General features: G+C 44.6%; 1 protein-coding gene across 3 annotated transcripts in view; it reads right to left on the bottom strand.

The window, feature by feature from the left end:
• Positions 1–299: 299 nt before the first annotated feature.
• The window catches only part of SHANK2 (SH3 and multiple ankyrin repeat domains 2), a 272573-nt gene continuing 254877 nt past the window's right edge, over positions 300–17995 (bottom strand). For 2 of the 3 annotated variants that reach the window (XM_088525741.1, XM_088525739.1), the window contains 4 exons: positions 15058–15188; positions 13658–13769; positions 10122–12534; positions 300–965 (listed from right to left, as the gene is read on the bottom strand). In XM_088525741.1, coding sequence (XP_088381867.1) covers positions 392–965; positions 10122–12534; positions 13658–13769; positions 15058–15188 — 3230 coding nt within the window. In that variant the 3' untranslated portion in view covers positions 300–391. Of the gene's footprint in view, positions 966–10121; positions 12535–13657; positions 13770–15057; positions 15189–15423; positions 15484–17995 lie in introns of all 3 variants that reach the window. The other variant, XM_088525740.1, reaches the window with a different exon arrangement.

The raw sequence follows: 17995 nt of genomic DNA, 5'->3' as shown, positions 1-17995 counted from the left end.
AACCTGCTAGGAGACTGAGTGAATGTCAAGGAGTGAATAGAGTGCTTTTAAATTAAAAAAGTGAAATGCTTTCAATAAAAAAGTGTGTAATGGTTCCAGCAGAATGACATTATCAATAGATGGTAAAATTTTTGAAGTTAACAATTTTCTCTCTCTTTCTCATATCTCCCCACGAGTGTGAAATAGAATAGCCCGGCTCACGTAACATGTTTAGTTTCTGTTTGGGCATGACGCACACAGGCTGCGTTACCTGAGTACCAGGAATGCAACATTCCCCCCCCTCCCGCCCCCAGTTTGGCTGGCACTCGCAGACAGACAAGGCAATTGGGGTAGTTCAGTACCAGCCCATCTCTAGTTATCAACAGAAGTTTATGAGGCAAAGTAGCTATTCTTATCTGTCCAGCAGCTGTTTCAGAGCTCTTTCTATGTTCATTCTGTGCCCAACTCTAGTCACTCCAAGGTCTATCAGATCTTCCTTTTGTAGATTTGGTAAATGAGTGCCATCTATTTCATTGTCCATAAACGTTTCTTTATGTTCACCTAAATTTAGACTTTCCAACCAATCTGCCACATCTGGTTTAGTCCACAGGTGGACAGGCTTAGTTGTAAAAGGCTTATTTGAGATTGGCTGTTGTAATATTGAGGGAGAAGGAGACCTGCTGCGCCCTGTGGTCAAGCCAAATAAGTCCCCAGAGGGGGGCTGGCTCGGTAGGCTAAATACATCAGACAGAGTTGGAGAAGGAGATGAGGCTGAAGCAGAAGCAGTGAGAGGAGCAGGCAGGATGTCTTTATTAATCTCTGTAGGCGAAACCACAGGGCTGGGAGCGTGCCTTGCTCCTGAGGTCCTACTGTCATAGTCTGGGGACCTGCTCTGCAGAGTGATCGGCTGGCTGGCTCCAGGGCGGACAGTGAACGTGATTGTTGTACTTCGGGTACCTGAGACAGTGCTCATGACTTCTGTGCTCCTGCAAGCGCAAACAGACGAGAGCGGTTAGAGACATCCGCACACCCCTGAATGGTCGTCCTGGCTAATGCGGGGCAAACAGGGTCAGGGGGTGACACTTTCATTGTTTTCTCCCCTCCCCCCATATGAGCATGGTTCAGGTTAGAACTACTCAGGTGTCATCAAATCTCTCTCATGAAACAATCATCAATGGTAAGCCATGGTTAAAAACAAAACCTTTGCTTATGAGCAGGACACCTTCCAGAGCACCCTCTTCCCTTGGCAGGCCACAATAAACGAGCTCCCAGCTATGTGAGGACAGCAGTGTATAAAAAGCATGGAGGGCCTCTGCGTTGCCAGGGAAGCACCAACAGGAGCTGATCTCCCTGTCGCTGAGAGGAGGGGTGGGATCCTTCCTTTCAGCCTTGGCCTATTCGTTCTACATGCTGCAAGATAATGTCGCTAATAATACTCTAGTTACGGAAAACATTTGAAGCATGTTATTAACTTGGATTTCGGATACATAGGCATCCACTTCTTTGTGCATTTTAGGGTATATTTGAATGCCTGTTCATTCACAGAATATGCTCCAGAGCTCCTCCTATTTCCTTTTCTGTTCAGCAAGCCTGCTCATGCTTTAAAAATGAAACACTCCTCCTGACCAGGGTTTATAAAAGGCCTCTTGTGTGTCATTTACACAGAAATTATACTTTGCTAGTTTCACTACAAAAGTTAGGAGACAAAATTTTTGTTACTGCGCATGCCCAGAAGTGCTGTAGTTGTCATGAAGCCACTGGCATCTCTCTTGCCTAAAGGAAAGAGAGTAATGGTTAAAACTTTAATTAGAAAGAGGGTGCTACCCCCTTCCTCATCAGCTAGCCTAACTTACTGCCCATAATTATCCATTGCCAAAAGAAAAAATGAAGGCAGCCAGCCTCAGGCGATGCTCATGAGCTCTGAACCCCACCCCCCTCCCTCTCAAAGCAACTTTCTTGAAGCTACAGCTACTCTCCAAAGCCCTGGCACTGTGGAACTGGAGGCCTCCCTCAGCGTGTCCTTGGTTTGCTGCTGGCTCTCGTGAATCCTATTCCCACCTGCTCCATGCACCATGCCTGCGGCTTCGGCACATAATTACGGGTGGAGAAATCAAGAAGCTACAAGTCTAGGCATCAGCAAACCTGGGGCACTACTACACTGAGATTCAGAGCACGCTCCCACCATACTGAGCATTTTTCAAGAAAACTCCTGTACTCTGTCATTAGAAAAGCACCGAGAATAACTCTCTGGAGAATATACATGCTAGTTATTCACACAAACAGCCCTACTGACTTCCCACAAATTGTTCCATATATTACAGTGGGAACAAGGGGGATCCTTCTGAGGGTTGAAATACCAGCACTTCACTTAAAACGCAGTAGGAGCAATACTTTTAGCACTTACAACCTTGTAATTCTATAAAGAAAGGAAACACTTGGCAAGGTTTTGAGAGCTTCCTGTGATTTGTTTGGAGCTTAATGGCTCCCATTGTCTTCCAGGAAGGGAATAAAACATTTTTAAAAATAAGTCTGTGGCAAGGAACTATTAAATTCTACTAATCATGGGGAGCAAATTATTTCTACCTACTTTAACTTAGCCTTAGGAATCTCACATATCTTAATAAGGCATGATATCATTTTAAATCCACACAAAAAAAAAGAAGAAAAAATGCTTTGAAAGAGGTTGGAATAATGCTCTCAGTGATTGCAAGAAGGGCAGGAAGATTCCTGTATAAATGTGGGTCTCTTCTTATTTTCTTATTTGCAGCGAACCTTTTAGTTTCCTTTCCTGTATTGTAAGTATCAGCAATTACAGCTTTGTACTCCTATCAGCCTATCCTATGAAGGTGGCAATATCACACCTCTGGTGGCAATATACACCTCTGTACTGGATGCTGGCAGATCACTTCTGTACTTGACTGACAACTCTGGGTTCATGCTTCAGCTTAGTAACTTTTGCGCTTCTTCTGTGTATAGCTCCTCTTGCAGACTCCCTGTTCCTGCTTTCCCAGGAAACCGCTGTCCCTCCCGGTTCCTTTGAACCAGCTCTATGGAGCCGCTAACACCACATCCCCCATAGTGAGCTGCATGCTGTGTATACCTCAGCCCTGCTCACCCAACCACCCAGGCCCACGGGCAGTAGCTCTGGGGGACAACGTTGCACTTTGCCTGCCAGCCTGGATCACACCAATAACTTCTTGTGGCTACAAGCAGCAAGGAATGATCTGTGGGCATCTGGCTTGCTTCAAGCCATGGGTGTAGGACCATGCACTGTAGAAAAACAGAACTCCAAAATTAGGATAAGAAAAATATTTGTTTTAACTGATGAGCAAGGTTGCAAAGCCAGCTCTGTTTACAGACATATCAGTACTCAAGCTACTATAAATATTAGCCTTTTTATGGTGCTCTCATTTCAGTAAGCTCAGAGCATTTAACTATCAGTAACAGCCGCAATCCTGCAGCAGCCCACCTCTGAGGAGGCCCTTACTGTGCCTGCACACGTGGAAACGCGCACACGGCCAGAGCGCGGCGGTGTCCCCACCGGCTGCCACAGCAGGGCGGGTTAGACCTGGCCTGAGGTAACGCGCTGGCAGGGGAGGCCGCAGTGTGACCTGCCCCACTGCCCTGCTCTGGGGTGGGGAAGCGAGCGGAGCCCCGCGGCGCTGGGCCGCGCCTCAGCCGGCACCCGCGACGCAGCCCTCCTGTGGGACACGGGCGGCTGCCAACAGCAGCACTGCCAGATCCCCAGCCCAAAGCCCACGGATAATTTATCCTTCTTTTCTTTTGTTTCACTTGCCATATCAACTCCCGTGTTACATCGCCTTCGTAATTTACGAAAAAATAGACACCCTTGTGTCACTCCTATCCGTCCTAATTATAGTTTGCGATATCTACAATGCAATCTGTGATGCAGATACATCCTTGACACTGAGAGCTCTCTAGGATTTCACAGCTGATCAGCATCCTGTTCAACAAGAGGAAGTACCTGCCAGCTGGAGAGTAGACGCATTCCTGTTATGCTGTGGGCTTTTCAAAATTTTAATAAGAGCAATTTCTTATGCCTTGATCGTCTGTTAAACTCAACATATTAAATCCAAGTTAAACCTCCCTAAACCTAAATTTCCTTTTTAACTGTATAATTAAAAAGGTAAAGAGTATGATAATCATTTTAAATATAATTTGTCTTACTAGAATCAGCATATGTTCGTAATTTATAAACAGTCACTGCTATAAGGCAGGACTGATTACAATGTCTATTATGTTGTCTCATATTAAAATCGCCAGATGTAATTCCTATGCCACAACAATGCCCTCTCCAACATTTATATTTTAAATTAGATTTGCAGGATCAAAATTTCCTGTTAACTTCATATCCCAAGCAGCTCAGTGAAAAAAGGCTTGCTGCAACTGCAGGATCTCCTATGAGCCTCCCGGGTAAAGCTCACAAAACATTTTACTCTTCTCATGAGAGCTGTTCTGTCCTGTCATTTGCCAAGTCTTGCTGTCTCTGGCAAAGCTCTTCTGCTATCTTAGAGGAAAAAAAATATCAGAAAAGACAACCAATGAAATATGCACAGAGCTATAGTGCGATATTAGTTTTTTATAGTTTTCTGGGAATATACAGAACCAAAATTTTGTCTTTATTACCAATTTGTGCTACATTTTTGGGTTGTCAAAAAAAATTTTACAGGATGTAAAGGAGGCAGACTGCAAATTGCCTGCTTTTGGGGGGGAAGAGTGAACACAAGAGCTGATATGATAACTGGCAGGATACAGCACTTCTTGTAATGGAGATTCTTTAGCGTGAGGAGTTGAGAAATGGTTAGTGCTGGTTGAAAGAAACACTGTTGTCAGCTGGAGCAAAGAGACAGGACGGTGAAAACACCAGGGCAGGCTGGAAGCAGAAAAGGAAAACCTCACTGCCTAGAACGGGGAGGGATTTGATGGCTACGATGACAGCAGGGCCTGATTATCTCGGGGGCTGGTTTGCCTTTGCTTTTAGCTTCACACATAAAACTGCACATCGTACCCCCTTCTAGAAGCCCTGCAGAATTCGGACTCGCTTGAAAAACTAAGCTCCTTCCTTAGGTGCCCACGTTATAAAAGTGTTTGCTGAATAGTTCTCTGGTAAAAGTGGCTTTCATTTCAACATGCTATTTCTGTTTTTAGAATGGCTACCATTTCTGGATTAGGGCGAACTAATCCGCATAGCACTTGGTAACGAAGTCAGCACGGAAACCATTGAAATGCAATAACAATGAGTGAGCATTAAAGAAAGCAGCATGTACAACACAGAATAATCTATGCTTTATGGTTGTCACTTACTTCGTGGCACTTCAGCATGAACCTCTTCTGACAACAGCAGTCATGAGAGCAAATAAAAATGACAAAATGGAATGACTGAAACGCGGCAGAAATTACGTAGGAAGCAAGCAAACCTGTGAAATTGGCTGGCAAACAGTTAGCGAAATGAAATGAATCTAATGGGCACAGCAGGCAACTGGAGAACCAAATCCCAGAGGAGAGGTGTTGTGCACACTGTGACAGGGTGCAGGGTTTCCTTACAAACCAACCGGACGTCGCCACGCAGCACTCGCTGCCACGTTCGGGTCAGCTTTACCTGCTTGTGGCTGGGCGTCGTGCACACCTCCTGATACACACAGCAATTTCTAGCACCATTTGTAACAGGTGTTTGCCCCCATGCCCAGCCAGCCACGAAGGACGCTTGAGCATCCCACAAGCATGTGTGGAGTTGCATGAACTCCGTGTACTGTGCTCGCTCCCGCGAGTACACACTGCTCGTCGCCTGCTGCCACATGTGGCTCTGTGCCCTCCCCGTGCTCACACTACCCGCTGCTCATCGCCCACGGCCCTGTGTGCTCCCCGTGCATTCCCTGTGCTCATGCTACCCACTGCTCATCGCCCGCGGCCCCACATGCTCCCCACGCTCACGCCACGCGCTGCTCATCGCCCACGACCCAGTTGCTCCCCGTGTGTTCCCCACGCTCACGCTACCCCCTGCTCATCGCCCGCGGCCCCTCATGGTCCCCACGCTCACGCCACGCGCTGCTCATCGCCTGCAGCCCCACATGGTCCCCACGCTCATGCTACCCACTGCTCATTGCCCATGGCCCCGCGCACTCCCCACACTCACGCTACCCACTGCTCATTGCCCACGGCCCCACATGCTCCCCATGCTCACGCCACACGCTGCTCATCGCCCGTGGCCCCACGGTCTCCCTGTGCTCACGCCACACGCTGCTCATTGCCCATGGCCCCGCGCTCTTGCTACGCGCTGCTCATCACCTGTGGCCCCACATGCTCCCCGCGGTCACGCTGCAGCTGCTCATCGCCGATGGCCCCATGTTCTCCCTGCACTCACGCCACACGCTGCTCATCGCCCGTGGACCCACTCGCTCCCTGCGCTCACACCACATGCTGCTCATCGCCCGTGGACCCACATGCTCCCCACACTCATGCTACCCACCACTCATTGCCCATTGCCCCGCGCGCTGCTCACACTACCCACTGCTCATTGCCCATGGCCCCACATGCTCCCCGCGCTCATGCTACATGCTGCTCATTGCCCGTGGCCCTGCACGCTCCCCACGCTCATGCCATGCACTGCTCATCCCCCGTGACCTTGCACACTCCCCACGCTCATGCCACGCACTGCGCATCGCCCGTGGCCCCACGCTCTCCCTGTGCTCACGCCACGCGCTGCTCATCGCCCACAGTCCCGCACATTCCCCGCGCGCTCCCCGCGCTGCTCATCACCCGCGGCTTATGCCACCCGCACGCCCTCCAGCTCGCGCTCGCCACGCCGTCGCCAAGCAACTCTGCGGCAGAGCATCCCAGAGCCTCCTCCTGCTTCCTTCCGCAGCGCCACAGGAAAGCCAGGGGCTTTGGAAGCTAATTTATAGCACTGCTATATTTACACTCGTAATGGTCGATACTGTCATTACACTTGCCATGCCGTCCGCCCTCCTCGCTGACAACAGGGAGCCACCATCCAAACAAGTGGTCTTCTGGGTTTTGTTTTTCCTGTGTTCCCCCCCATCCCCGCCTTTTAGCTCTGTACCGAGGCATACCCAAGTTCAGAAATGGAAATCATGAACAGAATTCTTTGGCAGAATTTCAGCTCTTGGGTCCATACACATACACCCAAGCACCTGGTACCTCTCCTGCAGGGAAGGCTGGGCAGACAGGACGAAGGGACGCAGTGGCACTTACCTACCGCGGACTCTGATTTAACACCCAGGTTAGATGGAGAAACTAGCTACAGATTCTGCAGTCACCATGGACCCCCAACATTTCTTAATTAAAGGGTGGCCAATATTAGAAGCGCAACTAACCTATAGCAATTAAAAGGCTGTGGTCTGCTACCTCGTGATCAAACCCTTTAATCTTGCTTTTTCTGTGTAAATTATGCAAGCACCTCCCTTCACTCTTTCCTCTCCTCCCTTCTCCTTCAATCCTCCTCTCTCCATTCCGCCAACTGGTCACTGCTGTTGAGAAGCAGATGGTTTCTAGCCAAATGTTTCCATGCTCTGTTTGAAAAATCTTTAAATTCACTGTTTCCATAAGAACAACTTAAAATTAAAAATATATTGTATAGAATTCTTTCTAAAACAACATATGGAGAAAAAAAGCAGATCTAAGTCTTTTCTAACACAGTAATTGACAAAGAATGGCTGCTCGGTACTACAGAACAAGCTCTTCATAGCCCTCACTTATCAAAAACATACAAAAGAGGTATTTCATGGTTTTCTGTAGCGAGCCATTATGCAACTATCTACAGTTTAATTCACCTCGGGGCTACCTCACCAGGGCAACTGCTGTGGTTGAACTACAATTGTACGACTACTAGCTGTGCAAAAATATCTTTTAGAGATACTCAGAAAGGCTATCTGGGCTCTACCTTTCACAATGAACAAATATATGTTTTTAATTTTATCAGGCTGTTAACGCTGAATGTTGTGAACATAGCCCAAGCAAGTCTGTGAACAGCACTGCTATTTATAACACTTTCCATTACCTCGCTTTGGCTGAACGATGTGAACAGGCCTACTCATTTTTTATCCTCTTCCCTTTAGCAAAGCCAAGAAGTTGTTCTCTAATTCGGCAGAGACCTGCATCCTGCAAGCTCAACTGCTGGCCCTCTCTCAAATGCAGCCTCAAGGAAGAGGGGGCCACAAGTTCCTCGCTCTGTTGTCCTGGGCTTTAGTGTTAGAAACTTTCTCTAATATATATAGGAGGATTACTCTTGTTTCCATGATACATTGCTTTTCTCCAAAAAAGGGATTTAACAGTTCTTCCATTTTTTTCCAGCCTTTATACCTGTTTTAAGTTTATTTTCACAAAAAAAAAAGCACCTCCTTTTGCTTTTCCCCTCATATATGCAGCATTTTGACATATTTACAGTACCTTGTAGTTACTTGCCTCACAGTGATTTCCTAATAAAATAGGGATGAGAAGGATCTCTACTGCAACCTATAAATAATAGTCTAAGATAAAAATAATACACAATACTGTACATAAAACATCAGAGGTAACATTCATATGGCTGAATAAGAAGATGAAGATTAAGCAAAACTAACATTCTTAAAGACATAAGAAATAGTATGGAATGAAACTGTCAGGTTCATCTGCAAGACAAGTCATACATACAGCAAAGCTTAGTGCATGAGAATTGAGGATTTTACCACTGCCCAAGGTAAAGAAGTTCTCTCTCTACCTAACCCCGAAGCTTTAGATCACTCACTGTGTGTAATGAACCTCAATGAGCTACATCATTTGCAATTAACAGAGCCGCTATCTCCATAAAACCAAACTTTCTTCTAGAATGATTCTAAGATTTTTTTTTCTTTTATATTGCTGTATTTTAAAAAGTCAAAAAACAGTGCTATGTTTCGGCAAAAAGTGCATTTCTATGGAGCAGGCTACAGCAAACAATTCGTAATATTGCACCTAGACTCTAACTTAAGTTAAGACCCTAACTTTCTGCTATATGTAAGGCTAAATCATTCTATGCTGCAAAAAGAAATTCCTTAGAAATTCCTCATAAAATTCATAAAGCTAGCACTATTTTTTTAAATAAGTGCATATTTCAAGATCTTATATCCATATACACATCAATACGGCTACCCAATTACTTGTACGCTTACCTATTGGGGTCTGACTATTTCACTACTGTTAGTTACTTTGGTTTTTCCAAGTGGAGCTTTTCCTTTTCGAGTAAGAGCCCCTTTTTTTCCACACAGGACCACACGGCTGCTGCTCTGCAGCTCAGTGTGGCGGCTCTCTGTAATCCTCTCACTTTCTGCAAAAACCTTTTGGAAAGAAACAATGTAGTTTGGAAACTACAAGGATGCGTTGCACCAAATTACCAGCCATGGGAATGTTAGTGGAAATTAACCACAGCCTTCAGTCTATTAGTCTATTCACTAACTAAACACGTACAATACAAAACAAAACCTTAAAACCCGTAGTACTAAGGGATAGAGATGATGCATTAATATTTCTGTAATAATACGAACAGTGCAATGTGATTTCTGCAAATGATTAGCTGCTGATCACAGATAAGTAGCTTTATAATTCATAAATCACCTCAGATTATCGGAGATAGCTCCATAAGTTAAATACTATTACGCACTGAATGTGAAGCGAGACTCAACAAAAATACTTTTTTTTTTTAAACCTCTTTGTAGCCAAAATTTGCCAACGCAACTGAAGAAAATTTAAATGTCCACTGCATTTTAAAAGAAAAAATACTAGAGAAAAAAAAATCCCACTTAAACATGAATCTAAGAAATTCACATCAAAACAACCGAATAGTTTGTGGAAATTGTCCTCAAAGTTGAAATCAAGACTGAGAGCTGTTGCCCAGAGAAGGGCAACCATTCTTGACTCAACTCTATTGAAAAGAAAAGAAAGGAAAAAGGGTAGTACTGCAGACTACAGACATACTGCTGACGTAGGAAATTCTGCCCCTCTGTGAAACATTTTGTCACAGAGCATTCATTAAGCAAAGATATGCAATAAAAGGTATGTTCTTCCTTCACCTATGAAATATTTACAGGGGAAATGAGGGGTCTAAATCAACTTTTTTATCGGTAAATGATGCTGCTAATCGCAGTTACCTTGTACTGAGACTTGCAGTCTTTGTTCCAGTGGGTGACTCCAATGCTTCCCCTGGCTTTGAGGATTTCTCTCTGTTCATCTGCTGCAGTATCGAGTTCAACTCACTAATAACATTAGCCTTTGGGCCTGAGAGAATCGGGCTTTTCACCTCCGTCACATCACCCCATAGCTTCGATGTCCTTTGGGGAACAACCTTAGCCATATTGGGCTGTGTGCTGATCGGAGGCGGGGGTGGAGCGGGAGGAGGAATAACAAAGCTGTCTACAGTTTCCTCAATTAGCGCATCCTTGTAAAGTGCATTGCTTTTGTTGATTATGGGCTTCATTTTTGGCTTAGGAGGTACTGGGGGTTTGTCCACCAGAAATGTTTGCCCATCTGCATAGACTGTGCAAGTATCCAAGTTCTCGCCACCTTCCGAGGACAAGGTAGAGATGCTGGACACCGTTGAGATAGTGCTGGTTGTCTCTAAGTGATGGTCACTACTACTCCGACTGTCCACCTCCTCAATCCCAGAGTCAGTGACGTTATCAAAGCTTTCGGGGGGTGGCAGGAAGGAAGCAGGCAAACAGTTTGAAATACCCACTTGCTTTTTACTGTCCAAGGAGTTGGGTGCCTGGCTGGGGGTAAATGGCGCGGGTGAGGGCGTTCCGTTCTTCCTTTGCTTCATCAGGTCTGTCAGAGCAGAACTGGCGGCCAAGCGGTCGTCGGGGATGTCAAAGCTGTTGGCGAACTCCAAGGGGGGTGGTAGTGGCTCAGTGAACATGAAATCCTCATCGATATCGACAGACGCTAAGGGCGGGGGAGGGATGCGGAAGGGCAAGATGACGGGGTCGTCGACGGAGCTCGCCGCCACGATGGTTTTGCAGGGGGATGCTGGTGGCTCTGGCGCAGAGGGCACGCTCAGCTCGCCCTCCGCATCCGCGCTCCCTTCTGGTCTCTCTGGCGGGGAGTTTTCAGGGCTCGGTTCCATTTCCACCTTCTTCTCCTCTTCATCTTCAGGTGTGTCGTCTGACTTTGCCGTGTCCACAGTATGGACCATTAACAAACCAGCCGACTTCTGCTGTGAAGTGTCCACTATGTTTATCAACATGTTCTTCTTCTCCTCGGCCTTTTTTTCTTTCCCCACCTCCGTCTCGTACTTGTTCTCTGTCTCCTGCCTTCTCAAGGGACCGCGTGTGTTTTGCCTGGTGACAGTAGCAGTAACAGGGAATGTTGTTTCAATGTTGGGTCGCAGCTTCGTATCGATGTAAAGTGGTTTGTTAAGGTCTGCTTTGCCAGCTTCTCCCTTGCCTGGTATTTGCTGTGTTTGTTCTTTCATGGCTCGGTCCCTGGCAGAGAGGGCGAGGGCTAGCGGTGAGTTTGGGTCTAAGAGCTTTCCTGTGACCGGGTGGACGTAGTTATCCTGGCTGGAGGTGTTTGCGGGCTTAGCTGCCACCATACTGTTTTCAGTGCCTTTTGGTTTGGATGAAGCATTTAATGTCCTTGAATCACTTTGATTGATGGGTTCACTACTATTAAAAACACTTTCAGACTCTCTGGGTGCGGGGACTGGAGATGGTGACATAAGCTGTCGGAAACCATCTTCACTACTAAACATTCCTTCATCGGTAAACTTAGATTGCCTCATACGCGGTGTTGGGGGTGTTAGCCCAACATCCTCATCTCCTAAGTCCGTTGAGAGGAAGGCTGGGGAATTGCGCCTTGCTTCCAACCGCTTCTCCCGGTCCCTCACTGCTCCAGCAATGGCTGCTGCAAAGGGGCTGCTGACGCCTAAATTATCATCGGGCCTGAGCTGCCCAGGTTGCTCCGAAGACTGAGGGTCGATTTCCATGCTGCTCCCTTGGCTGCTCTTCCCACTGCTGCTGGTAGACGGTTCTTTGACGATGATGGTGGGAATTGGAATAGAGCAGGTCTTCTCCGGGCTGTCTTCAACGTTAGACTGCTTCACCAGCATCCCCTTCCGCCGTGCCGGCTTGGCTGGCACGTAAACTGCTTTGCTTGCAATCTTCCCAACTTCCGAGTAGGGGTTTTCTGGCATCTGACCTCTCTTGTTCCTGAAATTTGCCTGAGATGTGGCACTCCTGCTGTACAAGTCCTCCGAATCCAGCGAGTAACGGTCCAGTTCTCGTCGGTAGAAGATCCCTTTGTCCCGCATCATCGTTCCCACGTTTTCAGGCCTAACCAAAGAAATTTTTGCAGCTGAGTTCTGATTAAACGCAGGTTTGATTGTTCCATAGCTCCTCGATGTTGGGGACTTGGGAGAGTTGTAAAGAGAGGGAGAAGGTGGTGGTGGTGACGGGGGCAAGGACTGCGGTGGTGGTGGGATGTCTTCAGAAGTGTCCGGCATCGAAAGACTTCTGGTAAATTTCAACATAGGAGGAGCCAAAAACTGCCGCTCTTCCTCCGTTATTCCTAAAAATCAGAGAGCACATTTAAAATACCTTCTTTCCCTGTGTTCCCTCCAAATATTGTATTTTTTCTGTATAAAACCTAAATTGCTACAATGTGTTTCAGATGGCATGAAGCATATGTGAAATTATGAAGGAGCTCTTTTGTCTGATTCTTATCATAAGCATTTTTTCTCATTGAACTCCCAGAGACCTAGTTGCCAGAATTTCACAGAATGCTCCAGAATTTTAATTAAATTGATTGCCAACATGTAGGCAAATGTCTTGGTTTTATGTATCATCAAGGTAGCTGTAGAGAAGGGCATTTGCTTTGAAAATTATCAAGCAGGGAAGACATTCTGTGCAGAAGAGTAGCTCATGACTGGCTCTAGCACTCTCTAAGTACATAAAATAATGCAACATAGAAACAAAACGAACTTTTAAGATGTGCTTGAAGCTTAGCAAAGGGACTGGGAAAATTCTGCTGGGGAAAAATCATATTGTTTTATTTAAGGAATTGGTATTGTGTTATTGCAAATATGACTTTTAACATAAATAAAAATAACAGGGTACTTTAGATGACCAATTTTACATAAGCATAATGTGTTCCTAATTTGATAAATATCACTGCTAAAGAAGATTACTACCAAGAGGAAAACAAGCTCCAAGCTTGATTCTCTTATTTTTTTTCCTTCCTCTCCTGTGTAAAATCATCCCTTTCCACTTGGAATGGAACAAAAAGCTGATTTTAATTCTTTTTCATCAGGAAGCATTTCTTTGCAAAACGCATAGCATTACAATGCCTTTGCCTCAATAATAAGAGGAAAAAAAAAAAGAGAACAACATTTTGCCTTAAGTAATGCATTATGATCGACTTGAGCTGATCTTTTCTCCCTCTTCTCACTTGATTTCTTTCTAAAGAAATGAATTAAATTATAATTCCATAATATTTGCCCAATATTTGTTATCAAATTAAAATGTGAAATTACAATATCTTAAACGTGTTTTTTTCTGTGGACTGTATAGAAAAATGAGAAAAATCACTCACTGAGGTAAAGATGTTGGAGACACAATCTTTAAGAAAGAAGCAGAGTTACTATAATTACATAGTTAATGCACAAGTAGACTAGGCATGAGAAGCATTTTACCTATAGATTTTTGTCTTCTCATTGTACCCCGAGGTATACCCAGAAAAGGACCTTGAGGACTCCCTGGTACAGTGGGCGTCATCACAGCAATACCCTGTCTCTCATACATGGACTACAAAAAAACAAACAAAAAACCCCACAAGCATTAGAGCATGCAAGTCTTTCTCTCACACACAAGTAACTCTTCTGTTAGATTTACTGTCCCTCTTCCTCAGTTAGAATTCTTACGGAAAATGACAAATCTCCTATCTTTTTGGGGAGGAGGTGAGGCAAAAAGGAAGGCTGGCCTTTATTTATATATTAATAAAGTAAGTGGAGTTAGCTGAAATTATTTACCAGAGAGTACGTTAAATTTCTAGCAGGTATCATGCGCTGTGAGAAAAAGCAAACGGGAGCAATTACATGTGGTTTCCTTCCCTCCCGACACCTCGCCCCACGCGGCGCAGGCATTAGAGTCCGCCAAGGCCGCTGCCCTCCTCACTGGGAAGGACGGACGCGCTCGCGCTCTCTCGCGCAGAGCCGAGGAGTCTGGCGCGAGGTTACGCGCGAAGGAGGGCAGCACCGCAGCTGGGAATGGAGCAGAGCCTCCTGAATCGCACTGCTCTAGGCCATCCTTCTGTCTTCTAGGCAATCAAAAGAATTCCTCACATCTAGACCTGCGTCAGGTCACGGCCAAAACCCCCTTCCATACCAAGCTTGTGTCAGGACTGGGGCTATTTGAGACCAGCAGGCAACAGAAAAGCAAAATCTAGACTGTAGGAAAAACAATTATTTTTTCTGTTAAGCTTGGCAGAAGCAAATTCTGCAATTGAGGAATCCAATTTTGAGAGTTTGGGCTTTTACATTTTTAATACATGCTGTACTATTAATGTCAATTTTCCCTAACAAATCATCATGTATTATTTAATCAACCTATTTTCTATGCCATTAGGAATAATAAAAAACCTGCAGCAGGAGAAGCCTTCACGTTAGTGGAAACCATGTGGCTGCGTGAACTGAACTAGCATACCTTGATTTTCAGGAAAGGATTTTTGCTGGGGTATAGAGTTATACCAACACCTGCTAGTACGGATCTTACTGGTGCTTGGACTACAGGCAAAACAATTTCACAACTGTTTGAGTAACTCTGAGGCAATAATGCTGCAGATGTGACAGGATCTCAGGATAAATATAAGAATATAATGAGAAAAGGTACAGAGGGGTACCTTCAGGGTCTCACCAGGTACATATATCTTCTAAGTACTGATAGACCACACCTTAAATTTACACAGAAAGAAAAGCAGAATAAGTGCATAAGCCAATGTTTTTAAATTAATTTCTTTGTATGGCCAGCATATTGCCAAAGTGCAATCAAATCAAAGTTGCCAAAGCGAAAGCAGTATTTCATAGCTCCCACTCACATTCATATCTGTAGCTGAGGGAAAACATCTACTAGAAGGCCGCTGTTTAATAGTTGCCACTCTTGAGTCCACAGTTGCATTGTCTGCAATTCTTGATGGCTTGGAAACTGGTACTATTTCATCCACCTTATCTGTAATATAAAAACATTCAGTAAAATAAATATAATTTGTCCAAAAACTGAAAATCTAAGTATTGCAAGGTCAAAGGAAGAGATTTACTTTTCAAAAAAATGCAAAGAAAAAGTTTTTCTGGCATTTTAACAAGGCAATGCTTGAGCATCATAAGTCGTGCAAGCCGAGCACTTTTTATTGCTGCTACATAACATGCATGCTTTAGTTTTAAGCCTGCATGCATTTAATGTTTACTTAGTGTGACTCGAAAAACAATCCTCTTCTTCAAACCTTCAAAATGTGAAGGGAGAATATCTATATAGAAATGGAAAGAAGACCTTTAGAAATAATGAATCCGTACAGCACTGATTCAAATAGAGATAAGCAGACTGTACTTAGTCATCAGAATTTCAGTGATATTTTGGACAATAACAAGTACTCCAGAAGTGCTCTTTTATGCCTATTCTTCTCAAGTAACTGCATTTTAATCTCCTCATGTTCTCAGATTATTAAATTAGCGCTATTGATAATTGCATCACTTATTAAATGAAACTTTTATCAGTACCTTGTATTTTAAGAAGGGCACAATCTGGGATAAACCTAAATATACTTAACTGTGGTCATAAACAGACAGAACAGGCAAAGTCCAAATGTGAACGAGAATGTCAACACTTGGATTTGAGATTCGGATCTAGCATGTAACATGATGGCAAAATACAGGGAAAATTTTAATCAAGATCTTCCAAGGTTTAGAGTGTTTGTTTTAGCCCCATCACCAATTTTGATCGCAAACAAGATTAATCAGTATTTAATACCGCACATTACTCCCTCAGACGGAGGGCCTCAAAGTGCCCTCAGCAAACAAGTCATTATAGCCTGACAGCTCCTTTATTGCCACTCTCCTATTAGCAAGAAACTAAGGCACGGAGAAGTTAAATGAGTAGCCTAAGCCAAAAGAGTAATTCAGTTTCTGAACCTGCGCTAGAATCCAACTTGTATTGCACCCAACACGTTTCCCTGCTACCCCTTTCACCACGTTTGCTTTCCCAAGAAAGCACAGACTACAGACTGGCACCATGTAAACTAATCTGCAGGTGGCAATCATGTTCATTTAGTGCCTTTTTCTCTTGAAGTTTCCTCAAAGTAAGGGCTCTTTACAGAGCCTCTAGGTACCTACGAGAGTACCCACCACTCGGAGTGACTCCTGAGCCTGGCTCCTTCCTTCTACAACCCGACTCGGAGCCGCTGCTACTGCTCAGCAATTACATCTCTCCCAAATGCTTATTTGCTTCAGCAGAAAAGTTTTAACTACTTCATTAGGTTACTACAGACTTAAGAAAACAGGTCTCTGGTGGTGTCTAAAGAGGTGTTACTATGCAAAGTATGGGATTTGGGGATTTCAGCTTTACCTCTCAACAGGAAAGCAGCACACTCCAGGCCCTGGATATGGTATGGATGGGAATACGGCAGGAGAAAGAAAAGCTTTTGATCTCTCTAAGCAATAGATCTGGCTGATGGAAGACTGACTTAATTATGTATTCATTTTAAATGGGAGCAGGTGGAGAGGGAAGAACTTTTAGCCTTGTGGTTAGGAAGAAGGTTGTCCTAGCTGCAGATATTTAAGTGTCACAGAGGGCGGAGGAGCAGTCAGGAGAGGGAACGGGAGCAGGATCAGTAAGCTGAACACCGTCGAAAGCGGTCTCACAAGAGTAGTGTTGCTGTTTCTTTTCAATGGAAGTTAGCATTCAGTGTTTTCATTGGTCTACTTTATTTCTGTGTGTTTTAAATCATCCAGTGGAAGGAGAAAAGGAAAAAAAAAAGAAGTCTTAAAACCATCACATGTATTCAAAAATAAAACACACTTCAAATCACATTTCATAAGACTTTGTAATACAAATTTGAACTTCTGAAAGAAAAATATCTGCACTTCTGCTCAGCAAAAGGCATCAGAAAGCAATGGTATAACCATAAACATTTGAACTATACAGCAAAAATATGGCTAGACTTTTAGAATCATATTCAGGGAGATCAATCACCAAGAGCTTCAAGGGTGCAGAGATTTCACATTAAGTCTCTCCAACCCTTTTTATCATCCCAGAAGACCAAACAACTGGTCTTTGGGATACAGAGAGAAGGAAGCTTGGGAAACTTAAGTGCTAGGCACTCAAAATCTGTAAATAAGAAATATAAATATACCACTTAAGAGCTGATCCCTTTATTTTTAACAGACACATGTAACCGTACACCCATTCAGACAACAAAAAGCTACAGGGAAAGAGTGATGAGGCTATGACAGACACTTGAAAAGCATGAAAATACTTGTTTGGGGAATGAAACACACATACCTCCGACTGCACTGATTTTGCTCAACAATACTAGAAGTCAGATCCAAATCTGGGATCTGACCAAAATATCAGTTGGTACCAATTCTTAATATCATCTGCTATCTCCGGTTGGGAAAACTTTTATTCAGCATGAGGTTATTGCTGGTTTCTGGTCTGTAGATAGGTTCTCAGTCCTTCTTACCCTATAGCTGCTCCCATTCAAGTGGTGCTCTGTGCCTTTCCAAATCTAGGTAAAGCACTTCAAAATGGGAGAGGAGATCAGGTTAAAAGCTCACGGTGCTTTGCAAGCAACGCTTTTGGGGCTCCTTGCGTGTCATTTCCAACGGCAGCACTGCTACATCTGCACAGCTCGTTCCTGTGCTCTCCTGCCTTTGATCGGAATGCAAAGGTAGGCTGGAGGGTGGCTTTTTAAAATCGCAACAAAAAAATCAGAAGTTACAAAAGCAGCCAGTCTGTGGAGTAAGATTTATCCTAAATGGCAG

The sequence above is a fragment of the Tinamus guttatus genome, unplaced genomic scaffold, assembly GCF_059628265.1.
Source record: "Tinamus guttatus ecotype Peru unplaced genomic scaffold, ASM5962826v1 Tinamus_guttatus_pri_ptg000240l, whole genome shotgun sequence".
In the NCBI taxonomy this organism is placed as follows: domain Eukaryota; kingdom Metazoa; phylum Chordata; class Aves; order Tinamiformes; family Tinamidae; genus Tinamus; species Tinamus guttatus.
The sequence above is the reverse complement of the archived record's forward strand: the minus strand, read 5'-3'. Positions and strand labels throughout refer to the sequence as shown.